Here is a 20,921-nt window from a genome sequence, read left to right on the forward strand (position 1 = left end):
CCATTGTCTTTTGCTATTTTGATTCTTTGACACCCTCTTCGAAAGCTACTGGATCACAATATGAAAATAGAGCAAAATGAACAAATTAATCTTCAATTTGGTTATTACCAGTTACCTCATAATTTGTCATCTATGTTGCTCTTCTTCTAAATCGTTGAGATCTTTGTTCATTTTCTGTCTCATTGACTGAAATATGTTGATTGATTATTGATTGTTGCTTGTACTCTACAGATTATGCATTCTCCAAAGGATGCTGCATTTTTTCTCCATTTTCTCCATCAAATCAGCTTGAATTGGTTGTTTAACAGTATTTTCATCAACGAAAAACTACTGAACATCATGAATATTTTTGGCATTGGGATAACTGCATCTACCGATTATCGTGTTAGTATCTATTTGGTTCAACTTTGAACACAATTCTTTTTCTGCGCATATATTTTACCTTGTTGACTCGTGACTCAACTGAGTTGAGATAAATCGATTGTATTTTGTTAGCTCAAACCAATAATACCGAAAGTTTTAATAGGTATTCATTCACCCTCTCTAAACATCTAGCCGGTCCTAACAACATATGAGATTGAGTACAGACTGATAGTCATAAACTAAAAAACGAAAGCTAGAGAAATCCATCATTCATTGTTGCAATTGCAATTATTAATTAAATAACAAAAGGACACTTGGTTATTGTATGTTGTTGAATTAGTTAAATATATTTGACATAGTATATTGATAAAATAATGAATTCCTTCAAAAGCATTGCTTAAGAATTGATATGTGCATTAACCGATATTTTAACAGTCGTTTATTAATTGTTTTAATTTAAATTATTTAAATTGTGTTTGTTTCATCTTTTTATTTTAATTTCAATTTAGTTTATTAATTTATTAAAGTTTTTGTTCAAGTTAATTAAAGAATTGTTTTTAATGTAGATTTGAAATATATCAAGTTTTGTCGGACGATATCTGTACTTGTTATTAAAACTTGACATGTACACAGAAATAACAAACAAAATATATATATATATACTAAATATATATATATATATACTAGAAAAGTTTTCACGTGCAACGTACGTGCACTTTTCTAGTATATATATTTTCATGTATTGGTTATTTTTCGGGAAAAAGATCTCAAATCAAACAAAAGGTTTATAGTGACAAATTTTCCAAGTTACTCGTCGGGACCCATATTATCGGTCCGTTACTTCATTCAAACAAAATCATATTTTCCGCTTCTTAAGAAGTTGACTTCAAGGTGATATACTTAGATCGTACTGGGCATATTCATGTCCATACACCACGTGACTGACTGACAATAAAAAAAATATAATCACGATATTTAAATCATGTTTAAAATCGTTTGAGTAACATTTTGTTTATGAATATTTATCAATTTAAATATATCAAAACACGATAATCATATATATTCACTTATTCATATGAAACTTTTCATCATCACCCCATGAGTTCTAATCTTTTTCGGTATAGCATCGTGATCCTCCAAAGAATATAACTTGAGAAAGAACAGCTCCTACATTTCCCCCGCGGCCAGTAATTCCAGACACGATGCCTAGAGACCTGGTAAGATTATTTTTACTTCAATAGGATATGTTCAAGAAACGAAGATAAAAAACAAAATGCAGTGGAGTATAAAAAGAATTAAAGGGAAAACATACCTTCTTGAAACGAAAGGAAAAACCCGAATGTAAGCCCACAAGCGGCTTGAACAAACACGGAAAATGTGATCATTATAGTGACTAATAAGCCCAAAGATCCCACTTCTCCCAAAAGAATACAGAATATTCCTCCCGATGTCTGCACATCCACAGAGTCCACAGCCTTCCTCGCCTTCCAAATTTCTTCGCCATGGGATCCGACAGCATCCCTCCTCCTGGCCTGGAGAAAAGATCTGCTAATCCGAAACTCGCAGCTATAATTCCAGCTGTGTGAAGATTAATATCGACTCTTTGTTATGATTTGGACATGTGTTTTTTGACCAGCTCATTTTCTCATTTGCTAGACATTCAATTCTAGCTTTCTAAGCATCTCAAGTTCAAAAGAACAACTCAAGTGAGAAAAAAAAATTTGAGTGTTATTCTGGTGTGAATTGGAGAAATTATTTTTCTCGGTTATACTCGGATTGGAAATGTGAGATATTTAGTATATTGTCGTATACACTTGTTGTCATATTTTTTTTGTTCTTGTTAATTATTTTAATACACAATTTTCGATAATATATTATCACCATGATCATGGTCGTTTCGACGTAATTATCCAACAAATCTATCGTAAAAGTACTGTGCAACGATGTTGTCTATTGTAAGTTCAACCCGGAAACAGTATCCATAAGTGCCAGCATCCATCCTCTGGAATTCGTAATGGCGTGATAGAAAACCTTCCAAAAGTCGTCTTTATGCTTGTCTCCTGATTTGTGAAGCTTGGAGTAATTTCCATCCGGTAAATCTTGGCCGAGAAAGAAGATACCGTACGCTGATAATGTTTGAAACAGGGCAGGGATGAAGAAAGCGATCCTCCAAGCCCTAAATTTGGTTGAGCCTGTATGAGATCGAATACTAAAGGCATTATAAGCTGTGTTGCACAGCCGCCAAGATTTCCCCTGCCACCGGCCACTCTGTTTGCGGTACCGACCACCTTTGCGGAGAACAAAGAGTCTCGAGAGAAACCGGTGAAGAAGCGAACCAGTAAGAACGAGACTGGAGAACTGGCTTATGGAAAATTTATGGAAATAGAGTAAACTGCTGGTGCAGTGATGACAGTTATAGTGGCAGAGAGGAGGCGTGGCCCGTATAAGTCGCATGTTGCTCCCATGGCGATTCGGCCAAAAACCGCACCTGAAACGACAGCAATGCCCGCGTTTCCGATATCACTGGCCGTGAGGCTAAGGTTGTTAGAGTAGATGCCCTGCAAGCCAACGGTTGACTAGGGAATTTATTGACTCAAGTGAAATAAACAAGCTTTATTTTAATATAATTTAACTTTTTATGGTCTTGTTATACTTTATCTGTATACCCATGCAAATAGCATAGATAAAGTCCTTGATTATGCTTCAATACAAATGAATCGTAATTCGATGTTGAAACTCATTTGTAAACACTGCATATTCTAAATTTGTTCCTAGTCGATTCAGCCGCCTAAAACAGGGATAAAGGCCGCTTGAGCTCGAGACTAGCATATGTGATGTTGTGTACTGCGTTTCTTGGTAAGGGCATGGAGATGTCCAAATATGCAGATGGGTAGTTATATGATGATTATACCAAACAACCCTCCCTCGGAATTTCCAAGTGGTTATCATTCATCGAGAGGATAAGTCCGTGGTTATGATTGTACACCATTAGTCCTTACGACCCGGGACAACACTGAGGCTCTATATGCTAGGGCTGTGCTTTGACTCGTTTACCGGCTCCAGGAGAGTCATCAGGTGGCGAGGTTGGGTACAGTTGCGACACATGTAGGAGCCAGTGCATTGTAGTCGGGGATTCACCGCTCACCTGCAGGTGTGGATATTCTATGTGATTTGATGTAATAATAGTACATGGAATCTCTGGCCAGAGTATGAGATGTACGTTGGAGAAGGAGTTCTCCAATAGTACACGTGATGTCACTATTAAAGTTATCACATTGTTATCGAATAAATATGCAACCCTCGATGAACCAATGGTCGCAGATTCGATCGGGATATATGAGCTGAAGGGACCGTACTGTACGCTAATCATAATCGACTGGTTCTTGCAGGCACTATCAGTGATACCTAGGGGATCATGGGGCGATGCTACTAGACGCTCTTACCATGATCCGATGGGTGCAATCAGAAATGAGTTCTGATATTCTTGATCAAGGTGTTGATGAAAAGAATGAGGCTAACTAGGGTAAGCCCGAATAAAGGATTATGTCCTGAATCACAAAGAGTTGTGAACCCACGGCTAGCTGTATCCCTGAACCATTGAGGGTCACACAAGCACTGGATCGTTTGTTCCCGTTGAGAAAATAAATTCAAGGAGTTGAATTTATATTATGATATAGTAAATTCAAGGAGTTGAATTTATGATAATTAAATTTTGAGAAATAAATTCAAGGAGTTGAATTTATAAGATAGTTGAATTTATGAAATTTGGAGAGAATAAATTCAAGGAGTTGAATTTATAAAATTTGAAGATTTAATTTATTAAACTCAAAAGTTGAGTTTATTAAATATTAAATTTTGGAGGTGGTAAATTCAAGGAGTTGAATTTGTAATATTAAATTCAAATGTTGAATTTATAATATATTTAATTTATTAAACTCAAAAGTTGAGTTTATTAAATAATAAATTAAATATAGTGGAAAATATGTTTGATGGGCTTGTAGGAGTATAAGTCCAACATATTAAATAATTAAAATTATTAATGGACTTTGATAAATTAATTAAACTAGTTGGACTAGCCTAATTAATTAATCAAGCTCATTAATATTAATTATGAAATTTAGGTTAAATGACTTGTTAATAAGAAAATAAAAAGTTAACCTAGCCTCCACTACAATTAAAAATGTGATTTACGTAAATCACATAGAATTCCTCAAAATTTTTGGCCATTTTTTTCAAGAAAAAGAGGTTTCAGCCGTCTCTCGTTTTCATCTCCAACGTTGAATCTTCTTCCAAATATTCTAGTGTTATTTGGATGAGGAACAAATCTTCTAGTCGTGGACCTAATTAGAAGAATCGAAGAAAGTTCGTAGGGATTCAACAAGAGCTAATCCGTTTATACCGGATTAGTTGGAGCCACGTGATTAATTCACAAAGGTATAAAATTTCAACACCCTATGAATGTTTTTGTTAAAATCATACGAATGCCCAAAGCAAAATCATATTTTGATTGTCAAAATAAATAAAAATTTTAAACTTCCGCTGCGTTTGGGCGTGTAGAAAACCGGGATCCAACAAAGTTGTCGAGTATGATTGGCAACAGGGGTGGCACGGAGAAGGCGGAAACAAAACAGGCGAAGAAAGACACCCAAGAAAGATGGAACGCTCTCATGTGAGGCGCTGCCACTGAAAATAGCCTGAATTCTGTGGATTTGTGCTCAGAATCCACTGGAAGTGCAAATTTCTTCGGGTTGGATTCATATTCACCGTTAGAGATCTCCATGTTTGATACCAAACAAGAAATCTCTATCCGGGAAGTTTAACTTTTTCCAGGTTCGCACTGCTGAACGGGATGCTTATAATCTTGGAGAAGTGACCTTTAATCCGCTACAAAGGGAATTCAAAATACGATGATCAACAAGTGTTAGGTTGATAATATATTTGCTTTGAAAACATTAATAAATAAAAACGATACTTTTATTGCAAATATGTATATTTAGCACAATTTGATGCTTGCTATTAAGTTTAGCATAATAACCACTTGCAACAATTTATTCATCAACATTCCTATTCTCTAGAGCGAAATTATTTTTATGCAAATTATTTTTCTTTAAATCAAATTTAAGAGAAAATTATATTTTTGGTTATGTTATTTTCAATTTTTTTTCACATTTGGTCTTGTTAATATGAATTTGCATTTTTAGTATTACATGTTTTTTTTTTCATTTTTTGTCATATTAACGATGAACTTGCATTTTTAGTAATGTTTTTTTTTTTTTCCATTTTTGGTTATATTAATGGTGAATTTACATTTTAGTACTTTTGTAACTTTGCAAGTTTTCTTTTCTTCATTTTATTCATTTTTTTTACTGGAGTTCGTCATGTCTGCCGAAAATTGCTTATGTGGTGGATGTGTATGCTGACATTAATTTTTAAAAGAAAACATGCATATATATTGGATTTTTTTTAAATATTATTTGGAAGAAAACACAACGCACTCCATAAAAAAAAAAGAAAAACATGTAATTTGCGTTTCTAAAAATGTAAATTTACGATTAACAAAAAAAAATGAAAAAAATATATGCAAGTAGTTAAATGACTAAAATGCAAGTTCACCATTAACATGATCAAAAATGCAAAAAAAAAAAAAAGTAAGTTACATGAATAAAAATGCAAATTCATTGTTAAGTTAACATGATCAAAAGTGTGAAAAGTGCAAATTATATGAATAAAAATAAAAATTATCCAAAATTTACGATTCTTATACAAAAATAAAAACTTGCTTAGAATCTTCCCAAAGATATCTCTAATTTCTCTATGACCAAGGGGAAGCCCTTCTTTTATCTGGTGTCACACCACAAAAAACTGCAAGAAACAAGAAAAACCGCTCATTCTTAAATTCCACCTCCATATATAAACCAAGAATTTGTCAAAAATTCATTCTTTTCTCTTTTTTTCCCTTTATACAAAAACACAAAGAGAAGAAAAGAGAGACAGAGCAAGAGTGGAAAACAAAAACAATTCAAATGGCTCAGATCAAGCATCTCTTCCTAGCCGGGGCGGCTCTTCTCCTCCTCTGTGCCACTCAGACTCCCTCCGCTGAGGCTCGCAGACTCTTCGAAGTAAACGCATTCTGCCGCACATCCAGCCACCCTCAACTCTGCACAAAAATGGTGAACGGTGCGAAAAACTGGCATGATGCCTCCGCAAACGCCATGAAGGCAGCTCTCACCGTGGCTAAACGGCTCCAGTCCATGGCTCCTCAGTTGAATCCGGCCGTAGCCAACCTGCTGCCGGTTAGCCGAGAATCGATCATTTCCACCTGCGTCGAAGATTTCGACACCATTGTTTCGGATCTCGAAGAAAGCATAAAAGCTCTTGATGAGAATGACAAGGGCACCCTTTTATCACACTTGAGTGCGGCTTATAACAGTGACTGCGAGGACGCGCTAAACGAGTTCGGTGCCGACTTCCCGCTAAGCAAAATCGCAGGGTACTTGGCCAGAGAAGTTGATAATTGTTTGGCCGTTGTGCAGCAAATATGATCAAGTTTCAAGCAAAATATATGCTTTTATTATATATATTCTTAATTACGTGCGTCTGTCTGCATGGATGTTAGGGTTTATTCATATGTCAGAAGAGAATTGAATGCCATATTTTTTCTCTGTTTCATGTCTTTTTAGGGTTTGTTCTATTGAGTCATGTGATATTTGATCGTGTCATTTGTAATTGTTTGTTTCAATTTATGATCTTAATAAAATATCGATTACGTTGATTATCGATTTTTTTATTATTATTGTAGAACCGCTTCATGATGCAATGGCTTAAGTTTCTCCGATTAATATTTGAGTAGATATCTTATGAGACGGTCTCACGAATCTTTATCTGTGATACAGATCAATCTTACCGATATTCATAATAAAAAATAATACTTTTAGCATAAAAAAGTAATATTTTTTCATGTATGACCCAAATAAGAGATCTGTCTCACAAAATACGATTCATGATACCGTCTCACACAAATTTTTACCTTAATATTTTCACATCCAGCCACCAAAAAAAGAAATTTAATAGCTGATCACTTGGTACGTGAGATTTTTATGATATATTCAAAATATCATAAATCTCACAAAATCAAGCTAACCAAGGACGGAGCCACCCCAAAGGCATGGGTGAGCTCCAGTCCAGGCTTGATTTTTGGCCTTATTTAAAAATATGGATGTAGTTTTTTTTTTAAAATTTTAGCCCATTTTAGCCCACATTTTAGCCCACAAATTTAAAAAATAAAATAACATTGAATATATCACAAATTTTAGCCCACAAATTTTTAGCCCAGGATCGAAACTTTTTCTGGCTACTTCCCTGAGCTAACGTGCAAGAATTTTACTATTTTATTAACATGTTTTTCACAAGAGGTTGGAGATTAAAAATTATATATCGGAAGCCAACAGATGATAGTGCTCGATTTAACACTCGGGCACACACACACATACATTATCTATATAAAGTATGCTTTGGCAATTTATGACACAAGATTTCCGTCCTTTATATTTTTCTCTATGATTTCGGTCTATCATATTGTTAAATTCGAGTTTTAGCTTCTTATCTTTCAGTTTTTTTAAAATATTGGTAATTTTTTTTCTTGTAATTTTAGTTGTTATTTTTTTTTAATCGGAGTGCTTATGTTCCAATTGCACGCCAACACTATATCAGATTCTTGTCGGCGCCACCTTAAATAACACGTACAACATAGATAGTTTAATTACGAGCTCCCACTGACAATAAATTAAATACTTAAACACAAATTTAACACACATAAATCAAACACAAATTAAACACCAATTTAAGACAATATATTAAAACAGAAATAATTTGGACAATGCACAAATCATAAATAAATTACCATTTTAAAGGTAATATTATAACAAAAAATTAAATACAATATAAATTAAAATTAATAATAATATAAAAAATTACGCAATAAATAAACTTCAAAACAAATAATAATCTAAAAAATAAACACAATAAATTAAACAATTAAATACAAATTTAACATAAAAAATAAATCAAACACAAATTAAAACCAGTTTAAGACAATAAATTACAAATGAGGATAATTTGGCCAAAACCCAATCCAATATGCTGCATAATTTCGAGTTCCTATCTAAATCAATATATTAACTTCTTCTTTTTCCGATTAAAACAATATAATCTGACTTCCGATTGCAATTAAACTCAAACGATATGTATTAAAAGTAAATAAAAAAAATAAAATATTAATGCTAATAGCAGTAAGACAACAACGATTGATTCTACAAAAGTTTCGACTTATAAGCGTATCAATATATGTGGTTCATATTCGTTGTGTTGAGAAATCGATTATCAAGAACACACTGATTGCTTTCTTGTATAGATTAACGACAGTCGGTCACGCTTGAGAATTATTCGTCAATGATGGATCACAAGTATGCAGATAGCCAAAAATTTATGTTAGACGATCTCATGATCATATTTTGTGAAACGGATCTCTTATTTAGGTAATCCATGAAAAAATATTACTTTTTATTCAAAGAAAATTAATTTTTATTGTGAATAATGATCATGTTGACCCGTCTTACAGATAAAGATTCGTGAGATCGTCTCACAAAAGATCTACTCATACATGTATGAATCACGAATGTAAAATGAATGATTAAATGACACAAAGATATTTACTACGTGATTCGTTTGTTGGACGTCTAGACAAAAGGACTCACTATTTGACTATTATTTTATATTTCTTTATCTTGTAAAGTTATATTAAATATAATATTCCTCCGACTTTTGGATTTTTTCGTAATTAATTACAAAATCACATTTTCGATTACTTAAATTAACCTAGCTACGTGTCATTCAATAAGATTTCCGAAATTGATTCATACAAATTGCTCTATTATATTCGTGGTAAGTTAACCATGATTCACCATTTAAACATTTGTTGTTGTTGTTTTTTTCTTAAAAAGGCCAATTTGGGTTTAAAAAACTCATATTTTAATAATAAGGTTGGTTACACACACACACACACACACACACACACACACACACACACACATACACACACGTGAGTTGAATTGACTCAATTTATGTTTAAAAATGATATTTATGATATAAAAATAATATTTTTTATAAACTGTGTCGGATGGAAAATCAGCTATTACTAGTTTTTTTCTATTTTTAAAAAAAGAACTAATTTTGGATCTGATATTAAAAAAAATAAAAAATTGAGAAGTAAAATTCACGTGAAACGCCGAGGTACCTAAAAAAATCAATGGCGCCACTTGTTACAATCAAACAAAAATGTGACAATCAATCATGATATTAATAATAATAATTAAATAAACATGAGAAATACTTTATTTTATTTGATTTATTGGGAAAAGCAACTGCCATCACATTTGAGCCACACGATGAACTTTCATCATATCCTAAAGCCCAAAATCACGCGACTAATTAATTACGCACACCCACACAACCGCGTCCCGCTTATAATCCGCCACGTGTCCTTAATTAACCATGAAATATTTACAGCACTGGCTCTCCTTCGCGTCTTCCCTTTTCCAATTTCTAGCTTTTCCTTCAGTCGCTTATTTTTACATTCTGATTCTGAGTTACGTAATTGTACTTTTTATTGATTTTTTTAATTGATTTCAGCTACAGGTACTAGTTTGTGACTGATTTTCTCTTTCTTTCTTTTGTTTGGGAATGGCAGAATTGATTCGATTTATGTTGGATTGGTTCAAGTTAATATAACTGCATGTTTACTGTTTTTTGGAATTCTTGAATTAGGTGGCCGATTTCTGCTATGAATTCGACAAGTAGTTTGCTTGAAGCCGTGAATTTTTTTTATTGTGGCCTTACTCCGTACCGCAATCGGTAAGATCAAGTTCTTTAGTAGCAGATAATAAGCTAAGCTCGGGCATTACTGTTTCTGTTTGGAATTTCATATCTTCATGCACGTGACTTAGAGGTGGTGGATTTTTCGTATAGGGTTGAAAGAATATGACCGGTGCAGGTGCTGTAGGGAATAACTTGCTGCTTCAGTATTGCTTTTCTCCTGGCAGACTTGAGCGTAAGAGGAGAATCAATTCTTCGATTTCAATTTGGAGAAGTACTTTTTTCCAGCCTCAAGCAAGTTCAAAATCACACCAACTGCCTTTATCAACTGAATACTATGGCAAGAGATTGACTGTGAAAAAACATATATTACGGATGGGAAAGCAGCGTGCTGTTACGAGGTCACCTCGTGCTGTTTTGGCCACCGATCCAGCTTCTCAGGTGCCTTTTGAAGTAAAGTCTAAATCAAGTAGATTTACCAACCATGGAGAGAGAGAGAGCCTTTTGTCTAATGATCTCTTATATTAGATAGATAATGATCCTCATGATCACGACTTGTCAGATTTTATGGTCCGTAGTTTTGTGACCATTTGGAGAAAATATTCAAATATAATAGATGTCAAAGTATCAACCATAAAACCATGTTAGAATGACTGATTTTCTTGAAATCTATGTGGGTTTTGAATGGTGAATGCAGCAAAGATGATTAATTGGATATCCATTTGATTTGATTGTTTTGCTTTTAGCAGCTTGTAGAGAAATTCAACCTGGATGGAAATGTTGAATTACAGGTATCATAGTAAGATTTATCCCGTGAATGTCGATCACGTATTAATCATCCAGCAACCCATGCTCTTAGAATACTCCTGGGATGATGGATCATATCATGTCTGTTTTTAACTGTATAGTATTGAATAAAAAAACAGGTTGAAGTAAGTAACCCAACATCAGGATATGTGGCAGTGGTAAATATTCAAGTAACAAGCAGTGGAGACAACTTTGTTCTACATTGGGGAGCTGTAAAATCTCAAAACAAGTATGTACAACTGGACAAAGAAATCTCGATCAACCAATATCTTCGAGCATCACTAGATCTGCAAACTAGTACCACTTAAAAATTTTGCTTTTTTTTTAACCCAGAACGTGGATATTGCCGCAGCGTCGTCCAGCTGGAACCATGGTGTATCAGAACCAAGCACTTAGGAGTCCTTTTGTGAAAGTAGGTTTCAGATTACTGCTTGAGTGAAACTAATTAAATATGTCCTTAGACAACAGTAAGAATTGTTTTATGACTAATCTTTTGGATAAAATGATTCAATATGGTATTTTTCTTAGTCCGGATCAAATGCAGTCCTGAAACTAGAAATAGATGATCCTTCAATACAAGCTGTGGAGTTTCTTATTTTTGATGAATCCCAAAATAAATGGTAAAGCAACTTTACTTCCAAAACTTCCGAGTTCATGCATTGAGTCATTATGTTAACACAAGCGCTTTGACCAAATCATGTTTCTAGGTACAAGAACAATGGCGGAAATATTCGTGTTAAATTGCCAGCAAGAGAATCAAGGACAAAAAGTGTTTCAGTTCCTGAGGATCTTGTGGCAATTCAGGCATATTTGAGGTGGGAAAGGAAGGGAAAACCAGCTTATACCCCAGAACAAGAGAAGGTGTGTCCTGCTTACCCTTTAGTTTTGGTGCAAGAACAAGCATGATGCTTTTCAGTATTGACGCCCCTTTCGATTTTAAGGGTTTCTGGAGAAACTTGAGTTCAAGCTCCTATTATTCATTGCTTAAAGTTTTGTTAGTTCTTTTTCTCGTGAAACATAAAACACACATGTCTTGGATTTGTTTTGTCAATGAATATCAGTGTGTAATAAGTTTGAGAAATTTCAGTCAATTTATACAATGTGAAACTGGTAACTATGTTTGATATCATCATCAAAGACCATGAAATATCTTGTGGAGGCCAAGCTAGTGGCCCAATTTTCCGAAAACAAATGAATTTTCTGTCCTTTTAGTTTATAGGTTCGGATACATGGAATGTGCTCGTTAGAATTTGTAAAATTCTGTGAACTCCGGTAGTTTTTTATTGTTTGTGGCAACGGTGTTCTTATTTATTCATGATCTGGAATATTTAGTTTGCTATGGGATATTGCTTCTATTATTGATTATGCATTTTATCAAATCCACAAAAATAGGATGAGTATGAGGCTGCTCGGTTGGAGCTGATTGAAGAAATAGCCCGGGGTTCCTCAACAGAGGACCTTCGAACAAAGTTAACAAGCAAAAATGATATTAGCGAGAGCGAGGAGAAAATTGTTTCAGGAAAAAAGAGCAATATTCCGGATGATCTTGTTCAAATACAAGCGTATGTAAGATGGGAGAAAGCAGGCAAGCCAAACTATTCTGCAGAACAGCAACTAGTAAACTTCAAATCTCTCATATGCTTTATAAATTTGATAATTATGATAACGAATTAGAAATAGTTTATTCGCATCCAATATATTTCTCGTTCTCCTAAATACAGTGGGATTGCACATGGATTATTCTCATTGCTTGTTTTCCAGTCTTTCGTGTAATCATAGTGTCGTGGATTTAACAGAGAGAATTTGAAGAAGCAAGAAAAGAGTTGCAGGTCGAGCTAGACAAGGGATCTTCCCCTGAGGACATACAAAAGAAGATAGTCAAAGGAGAGATAAAAACTCAAGTTGCTAGGCAACTGGCGAAAAAGAAATTTTTCATGGTAGAACGAATTCAACGCAAGAAAAGGGATGTAATGCAGCTTCTGACTAAGTTTTCCTCTGAGCCAGAAGTGCAAAAGGCCTCCTCAGAACCACAAATACTCTCTGCAGTTCAACAGTTTGCGAGGGAAAAGGAGAATCACATTGCTGACTCTGTCTTGAGCAAAACAACTTATAAGCTTGCTGACAAGGAACTTCTGGTGAATAAGCAACATAATATCATTTTTCGATTGAGGAAATGTGTCAAAAAATTGTGATATTTTCTTTTTTCTTAAGGTGCTGGTAGCAAATCTCTCTGGAAAGACGAAAGTTTATCTGGCAACGGATCTTCCAGAATCTACTGTTCTTCATTGGGCTTTATCTGAAAGACCTGGGCAATGGACTGTACGTATAAAAGTTTTTCATAGATTTTGAATCTTTCATGTTAATTTAGAAAGCAATTCTGTTTTAAGCTATAGTGGTGAATTGTCGCCAAGAACTGATAGAGACGGTTGGAAATTAATCAGGCTCCTCCTTCAAGTGTGCTGCCGGCTGATTCAGTTTCTTTGAGTAAGGCTGCCGAAACAAAATTTTCAACCAATTCTGTTGATAATCAACCTTACAAGGTTTGTCAAAAGAAAAGTTCATTTGAATGAGTAGCTTTTAAAATATAAAAGCTTTTAAAATTGATTTCAAATCAATGAGTTATTTGAGATCTATTTCACTCTATTTGATTCACAGGTCCAATTGTTAGAGATCGCGATTGATGATGAAAAATTTGTGGGGATGCCATTTGTTCTTTTTTCTGATGGGAAATGGATAAATAACAGTGGGTCAGATTTTTATATCGACTTTAGAGCTGAATCTAAGAAGGTTGAAAAGGTTGTTAATTGAATTCACGTGATTCTGTCTTCACATACTAGCATGTAGTCTCATATGTCGCTTTGCTTGTACGGTATTGACCACTTATTCTAATTATTCTACTCATGAAAGGATGCTGGGGATGGCAGAGGGACATCAAAAGCTCTGTTAGGTAAAATAGCAAAATTAGAGAGTGAAGCACAGAAGTCCTTTATGCATCGGTGAGCAATCTCTACCGATTGAGGCACCCCTTTTTTCCTCTATTATTCTTTTCTTCTCGTTTTTTTAACTCTATAGGCATGCTAGTTCCAATGAGAAACAGTTTTTCTTGCATCACAAACACATTTGGCCTCAAGTGATGATGTACTTGCCTTTTGGTTCAAATTTCCTTCCTCAATTTATTGTTATCGCAATTATCTTTTATCTTCTGATTAGCTTGTAAGCATATTTCTAATTTAGACTCATGCTTCCCATTCTGAATGCTGGAGATTAGACTTTTAAACTTGAGGGAAAATTCTTTGTGAACTACATGTTTTCTGTTTTCCCCTAATCCATCTGAAATGCTGTTAGTTTGTAACATATTTAATTACTTAGAAGCAGATATTTTTGTGTTACATTAAGAGAGTGTGCAATAAACTTTCCTGCAGATTCAATATTGCAGCAGACTTGATGGAAGAGGCAACAAATGCCGGTGAACTCGGTCTTGCTGCGATTCTCGTGTGGATGAGATTCATGGCTACTAGACAACTCGTATGGAACAAAAATTACAATGTAAAACCACGGTAAGATTTCTACGGTTTTTCTTTGCTTGATTTTACAGATGTATTTTGGAGGTCTACAAACTTGAATAGAGCTAACTGTGTGCCCCTAGAATTTCCTTGCACATCTGCTCTAAAAGTGTGTTTACTTTTATGTTAAGGTAAAAGAAAATTTTCTGTATATTATTTAAAAGCTCTTCCTTCTCATGAATCTTTTGGTGGGCAGTGAGATAAGCAAAGCTCAGGATAGGCTTACGGATTTGCTACAGAAAGTCTACAGAATTCATCCACAATATCGTGAAATTTCACGTATGATTATGTCTACTGTTGGTCGTGGAGGTGAAGGTGATGTTGGGCAACGTATAAGGGATGAAATTTTAGTCCTTCAGGTCTTCTTCCGAAGTGTTCTGTTTTGGTCCATTTTTCTTCGTCATTTTTTAAATTTTTTTAAAATACGTTATTTTTGGATTTGATGATGTTTCATATTTTGGCATTGAACTGCAGAGAAACAATGAGTGCAAGGGTGGGATGATGGAGGAATGGCACCAAAAGCTACACAATAACACTAGTCCAGATGATGTTGTAATCTGTCAGGTATCTGGAAAGTCGATCTGGTTTCTCATCACATAGAACAATCTCTTTCGTATATTTTAGACCATATATGTGTTTCCGTTCGTATCATACTAATGATATTTGTATTTCGCAGGCATTGATTGACTATATTAAGAGTGACTTTGACATTAGTATTTATTGGAAGACCTTAAATGATAATGGGATAACAAAAGAGCGCCTTCTTGGTTATGACCGTGGCATCCACAGTGAACCAAATTTTAGAAGAGATCAGAAGGATGGACTGTTGCGTGATCTTCAAAATTACTTGAGAACTCTGAAGGTTAGAGTATGATAACAAGTTGAAAGGATATAATAAGTTGCTGCAACATGCTGATTGATTCTAATCTGAATGATTGTGTGCAGCTAAATTGATAAGACTAAAGGCATCTAGCAGAGCATATAAGCAAAGATATTGACTCTAGCTGCTTGTGTGATATAATTGTTATGTTAAATTTTGTGAGAAGCAATGTCCGACAAAAGTTCAAAATTTAGGGAGACTGTTTATGTTTTGCTTATCTTGGCTCGAAGAAGATTGTTTCTGAGAAGCATTCCTCCCATTGTTATTGTGCCTTTATCCAAATTTTAATCTAATGAGTTCACAAGTGCAGGCAGTTCATTCAGGGGCGGATCTAGAGGCTGCTATAGCAAATTGTATGGGATACAGAGCTGAGGTAATGCGTTCAGCGTGACGCAGTTGTTACTATTTTTCGTTTCTTTTAATGTACATGTGTTACTAACTCATCAGGGAGAAGGATTCATGGTTGGAGTGAAGATAAACCCAGTCCCGGGCCTGCCATCCGGATTTCAGGTGATATTAAACAAAAACAATAAATTTATTCAATCATTGGCTTATTCAATAATAAATAAAAGCATTATGTACTATTGTTAATGATATAGGAACTTCTTCAATTTATTCTGGTGAATATCGAAGAGAAAAATGTTGAAGCCCTTCTCGAGGTACATCCATTTTGTTGGTAGTTTCGACTTTCCTTTCCCCAACCCTTTAATTCAATGAACCATCTAAACACCGTTTTATTTTTTTATCTCCTGGATGTGGGGAATATTCTTACGTTCAGGGATTGCTAGAAGCTCGGGAGGAGCTTAGACCGATGCTTTCCCAATCCAACGAACGGCTTAGGGATCTTATATTCCTGGATATTGCCCTTGATTCTGCAGTTAGGACAGCTGTCGAACGTGGATATGAAGAACTGAGCAATGCAAGTCCTGAGGTGTGCTTTGCCAAATTTTTTACATTTATCTGTGTAATTTCATTTATATTTTCGTAGGTGTATCAATCTTTAAATGTTTTTTCATGCTCTTGCTCTTTCATTTTTGGATTATGTTCATCTGCAGAAAATCATGTACTTCATCTCTCTAGTTGTTGAAAACCTTGCGCTTTCAGTGGACAATAATGAGGACCTTATTTACTGCTTGAAGGTGAGGTTGAGATTGAATAAAACATATACATCACTTCTGCTTTTGTTCTTTTTTACCCTCCCATATTTCATTATTCATTTTCTTTTTGCTAGGGTTGGAATCTAGCTTTGAGCATGTTGAAGTCCAGCGATGATCACTGGGCATTGTTTGCCAAATCAGTCCTTGACAGAACAAGGCTTGCACTTGCAGGCAAGGCTGAGTCATTTCATCAACTACTGCAACCATCTGCTGAGTATCTAGGTGCCCTGCTTGGCGTGGATCAGGGGGCAGTATGTAATTATAGATATAAAACGGGTCCTTTTTCACACTACCGTGGCTTATAGAGTAAATATCTATGATTGCTTCATGTAGGTTGATATTTTTACTGAAGAAATTATTCGAGGTGGGTCAGCTGCTTCATTGTCATCCCTTCTTAATAGACTTGATCCGATTCTCCGACAAACCGCCCATCTAGGAAGGTTGATATGTTATGCTCTATTTTTTCTATCTAAATAGCTCATATCTTTGTTTGATGCATCAATCTAAAGCACATTCATTTCAGATCAAAACTTAACAATTTTATTACCAGAATCCCATTTTATTTGCTCAATTCAGGCATTTATTTAGCGCTCATGAACCCTTAGTTTAGGATTTTCCTGATGATATGAGATGTTTTTAACAAAACTTTTATGTTCTGAAACAGCTGGCAGGTCATTAGCCCCATTGAAGCTATTGGATATGTTGTTGTGGTTGATGAGTTGTTGTCTGTCCAGAACAAATCTTTCTCAAAACCTACAATTTTGGTGGCCAAATCCGTTAGAGGGGAGGAAGAAATTCCTGATGGTGCTGTGGCAGTACTGACCCCAGATATGCCTGATGTTCTATCCCATGTTTCTGTTCGGGCAAGGAATAGCAAGGTAATATTTTGTGTTTGCCTTTGGGTTTCAAAAGTGTGATTGCTGACAATCAAAAGTATCCCAGTGACATTCCATCGAGTTCTCTGCTTGTGCAGGTTTGTTTCGCCACATGCTTTGATCCCAATATATTGGCTGATATCCAGGCAAAGGAAGGAAAGTTATTACTCTTAAAACCTTCATCTGCAGATGTAGTATACAGGTATTTTGTGCTGGGAATTAATTAGCCGTTGACTTACTTTTATATTCCAGATAAAATTATATTTTGTTTCATTTGTTTTTTTATTCATGTTTTGTACTCTTGATCAAATATAAACTTTACCATTTATGTGGAGATGAAAGTCTATTTCCTTGTACATTAACTGCAGTGAGATGCAAGAGGATGATCTAGAAAGTCCAGCTGACACCAAAATTGTTTCTTCTGCACCACTTGTGGCTTTGGTTAGAAAGCAATTTGCGGGAAGATATGCAATACGTTCTGAGGAATTTACCAGTGATATGGTCAGCCCATAGTACTGTTGAGAATATTCTTTCATTCTTATGCTTATTTAATATGTAGCAGAATGAAAATATGAACAACAAATGTTGTTGAAGATTCAACTGTGCAGTGTTAAGCATTGCAAGATTTAATCCGTACAGGTTGGAGCCAAATCACGCAATATTGCTCATCTTAAAGTGAAAGTGCCGAGTTGGATCAATGTTCCAACTTCGGTTGCCTTGCCATTTGGTGTCTTTGAAACAGTCCTTTCAGATCATTTGAACGAGGTCATTTCATGCATCTCATCTTGAATCTCCTATCCATTTGTTTGCTTTCTCTAAATAATGTAAAAAATGTCATGATTTATTTGGAATTATACATTTTTTTAATTTCCATGCATGTACTCCTCATTCCTTTATCTTATTGCTAGAGTCGAACTTTTATTCCACCTAAGTTCTATCATTTCTGCAAGAGCCTCTAACTTGAAGAAAGAGAATTTTAGATTTTTATGAAAAGGTATTATCATCGTTTGGAGCAAACTGAAGTTGAAGGAATGCCCTTGGTTAATATCTACAAGTTAATAAATTGTTACTTTCTAATTAAGAAGTTGCCATTCTTCCAGTTCTAGGCGCGTTACATATTATTAGACATTGCGGTAAATTGGAGAAAAATGTTACTTCGTTAATGCCTTGGCTGACACTGGATCACCTCCAAGTTTAACTGACATGAAGTTTGTTGTCCGTGTGAATGAATTTTCTAGTGAAAGGTGGTTTCTATGTATGTACCTATTTGCACATTTCTGAAATATGCATCAACTCAGTAATAAAAATGAATCGATTTGGCGGAAATGTGAAATCATCATGTTTTGCAGGTAGTGGCTACTAAGTTGCAAGTTCTAAAAACAAGATTAGGAGGAGGAGATTTCAGTGCACTTGGTGAAATTAGAAACACGGTTCTTGAACTTTCAGCTCCACCTCAGTTGGTATGTTCTTCTTGGACCACCACTCGGTTTGATGATAAATGAACTTCAGATATTTTTCAGAAAGAGATACCTCATATATTCCAGTTTTAGTTTGGGAGCATTTCCTTTCCTTTCAGATCAATTTTTGGTAATTGATTGTAATTAATTATTTGGTTGGAAAAGAAGATTAAGATATCAGGAATAGACTGCTTTCTTGTTGTGAAAAAATGATTTAAGATGTGATGCATGATGAATTTTAAGTTTTGGTAATCCAAATGCCTTGAACTGCTTTCTTGTTTTAAATTTTGGTAATCCAAATGTCAGTGAATTTTACTTGCGTAATCTGCTCCAGGTCAAAGAGCTTAAAGATGTGATGCAACTGTCTGACATGCCTTGGCCTGGTGATGAAGGTTCACAAAGATGGGAACAAGCATGGTTGGCCATAAAGAAGGTTAGGGTTTACTATACCAGCATGCAACCTTTAAAGATGGTTGAATACATGCTCTTTATGGTGGAATTTCTTATGGTTTCCTCTAAATTCTTCCGATGGTTATTTTAATATGGTTTTATGCTTCATCATTGCCTGCATTTTTAGGTATGGGCTTCTAAATGGAACGAGAGGGCATACTTCAGCACGAGAAAAGTGAAACTTGATCATGACTATCTTTGCATGGCTGTCCTTGTCCAAGAAATAATAAATGCTGATTATGCATTTGTTATCCACACTACTAATCCGTCTTCTGGGGATTCATCAGAAATATATGCCGAGGTATCCCAGATGATGTACTCACTTTAATGTTTTGGTGTCAATGATATGGCAAATAAGAGGGAAATGTTGACTTACCAAGCGGCTTAGACATATCTTTATACCACTTATATACTAATTCTACAGAGAGTGACATACCTTGTTAACTATTCTATGACTCCAACATGGACTCCTGACGAATCTTTACCTAAGGCTTGTAACCTTGGATGAGCAGTTCCATGCTTATATATATGTATGTCCTGAATAAATTATACATCTCATCTAATAGGTGGTTAAGGGGCTTGGTGAGACGCTGGTGGGAGCATATCCAGGCCGTGCTTTGAGCTTTATTTGCAAGAAAAATGATCTCAATTCTCCTCAGGTAAATTATTGTCTCGGACACGAATCCACTTCTGAATATTCTCTGTTTTAGATTATGAATGATCTGGGTAGTAAAATTGTGATTCACCTTATTTATTAAGCCTTCCATTTTTAAAAACAGAATCAGTCCATAAAATTTGTCGTTCTAGTACTTGAGGAGTTACAAGCAGTGGCATCATGAAAAGATACTGCCTGTAATTCATGTTTCAATATACCAAGCCTAACTCTTAACATATCCTTCGAACCTTTACAGGTTTTGGGTTACCCCAGCAAACCTGTTGGCCTTTTTATAAAGCGGTCTATGATATTCAGATCAGATTCGAATGGTGAAGATCTAGAAGGTTATGCTGGCGCTGGGCTTTATGACAGGTAACACTTTAACATCATTCATAGAATCGATGAGGTTACCTTTTTTTTCTTTCTAAAATTATGATTCACCTTTATACCATTTTTTTTGTTTCTTACAGTGTGCCAATGGATGAAGAGGAAGAAGTAACGCTTGACTACTCATCTGATCCATTGATTGTCGACAAAAACTTCCGGCATACAATCCTCAGCAGCATAGCCCAAGCAGGAAGTACTGTTGAGGGTATTTACGGATCTGCACAAGATGTTGAAGGTGTCGTCAAGGACGGTAAGATTTACATTGTCCAAACGAGGCCTCAGATGTGACCAGGCATACTCAAGCATGAAGAATTTGTTCATGGATCGATGTACTGCAGGACTCGAATTATGCTCTAAATTTAGATTAGTGTTGTTGAACTAAGTCATCATAAATCAATAATAAAGAACATTGTATTTGACACAAGCTTCAGAATATCAGAATAACACTCAATTACTT

At 35.1% G+C, this 20,921-nt stretch overlaps 2 protein-coding genes and 1 pseudogene across 4 annotated transcripts; 2 read left to right on the plus strand and 1 right to left on the minus strand.

Annotated features, from left to right (window-relative positions):
• Positions 1 to 1,468: 1,468 nt before the first annotated feature.
• Positions 1,469 to 5,184, minus strand: LOC140806823 (high affinity nitrate transporter 2.5-like; annotated as a pseudogene).
• A 1,202-nt stretch (positions 5,185 to 6,386) lies between these two features.
• On the plus strand, positions 6,387 to 6,905 carry LOC140806824 (uncharacterized). Its single transcript, XM_073163350.1, has one exon. It carries the CDS (start codon positions 6,387 to 6,389, stop codon positions 6,903 to 6,905), a length of 519 nt encoding a protein of 172 aa, XP_073019451.1.
• Positions 6,906 to 9,909: 3,004 nt separating this feature from the next.
• On the plus strand, positions 9,910 to 20,888 carry LOC140807773 (alpha-glucan water dikinase, chloroplastic-like). 3 transcript variants are annotated; one of them, XM_073164738.1, is made up of 35 exons: positions 9,910 to 10,056; positions 10,186 to 10,272; positions 10,387 to 10,674; positions 10,980 to 11,024; positions 11,160 to 11,269; positions 11,374 to 11,452; positions 11,569 to 11,660; positions 11,748 to 11,901; positions 12,433 to 12,657; positions 12,837 to 13,175; positions 13,252 to 13,359; positions 13,482 to 13,580; positions 13,696 to 13,836; positions 13,948 to 14,036; positions 14,463 to 14,597; positions 14,800 to 14,962; positions 15,078 to 15,167; positions 15,280 to 15,465; positions 15,794 to 15,856; positions 15,931 to 15,993; positions 16,083 to 16,142; positions 16,262 to 16,414; positions 16,539 to 16,622; positions 16,715 to 16,891; positions 16,974 to 17,080; positions 17,305 to 17,518; positions 17,614 to 17,717; positions 17,884 to 18,016; positions 18,155 to 18,280; positions 18,865 to 18,975; positions 19,307 to 19,405; positions 19,550 to 19,723; positions 19,989 to 20,081; positions 20,334 to 20,449; positions 20,548 to 20,888. In XM_073164738.1, exons 3-35 carry the CDS (start codon positions 10,399 to 10,401, stop codon positions 20,750 to 20,752), a joined length of 4,413 nt encoding a protein of 1,470 aa, XP_073020839.1. In that variant the 5' UTR covers positions 9,910 to 10,056; positions 10,186 to 10,272; positions 10,387 to 10,398; the 3' UTR covers positions 20,753 to 20,888. The 3 variants fall into 3 exon arrangements, with proteins under 3 accessions (XP_073020839.1, XP_073020841.1, XP_073020840.1); XM_073164740.1 differs by having other exon boundaries at positions 9,911 to 10,056; positions 10,983 to 11,024; XM_073164739.1 differs by having other exon boundaries at positions 9,988 to 10,006.
• Positions 20,889 to 20,921: the final 33 nt, after the last annotated feature.

The sequence above is a fragment of the Primulina eburnea genome, chromosome 12 (assembly GCF_022965805.1).
Source record: "Primulina eburnea isolate SZY01 chromosome 12, ASM2296580v1, whole genome shotgun sequence".
NCBI classification, from domain to species: Eukaryota; Viridiplantae; Streptophyta; class Magnoliopsida; order Lamiales; family Gesneriaceae; genus Primulina; species Primulina eburnea.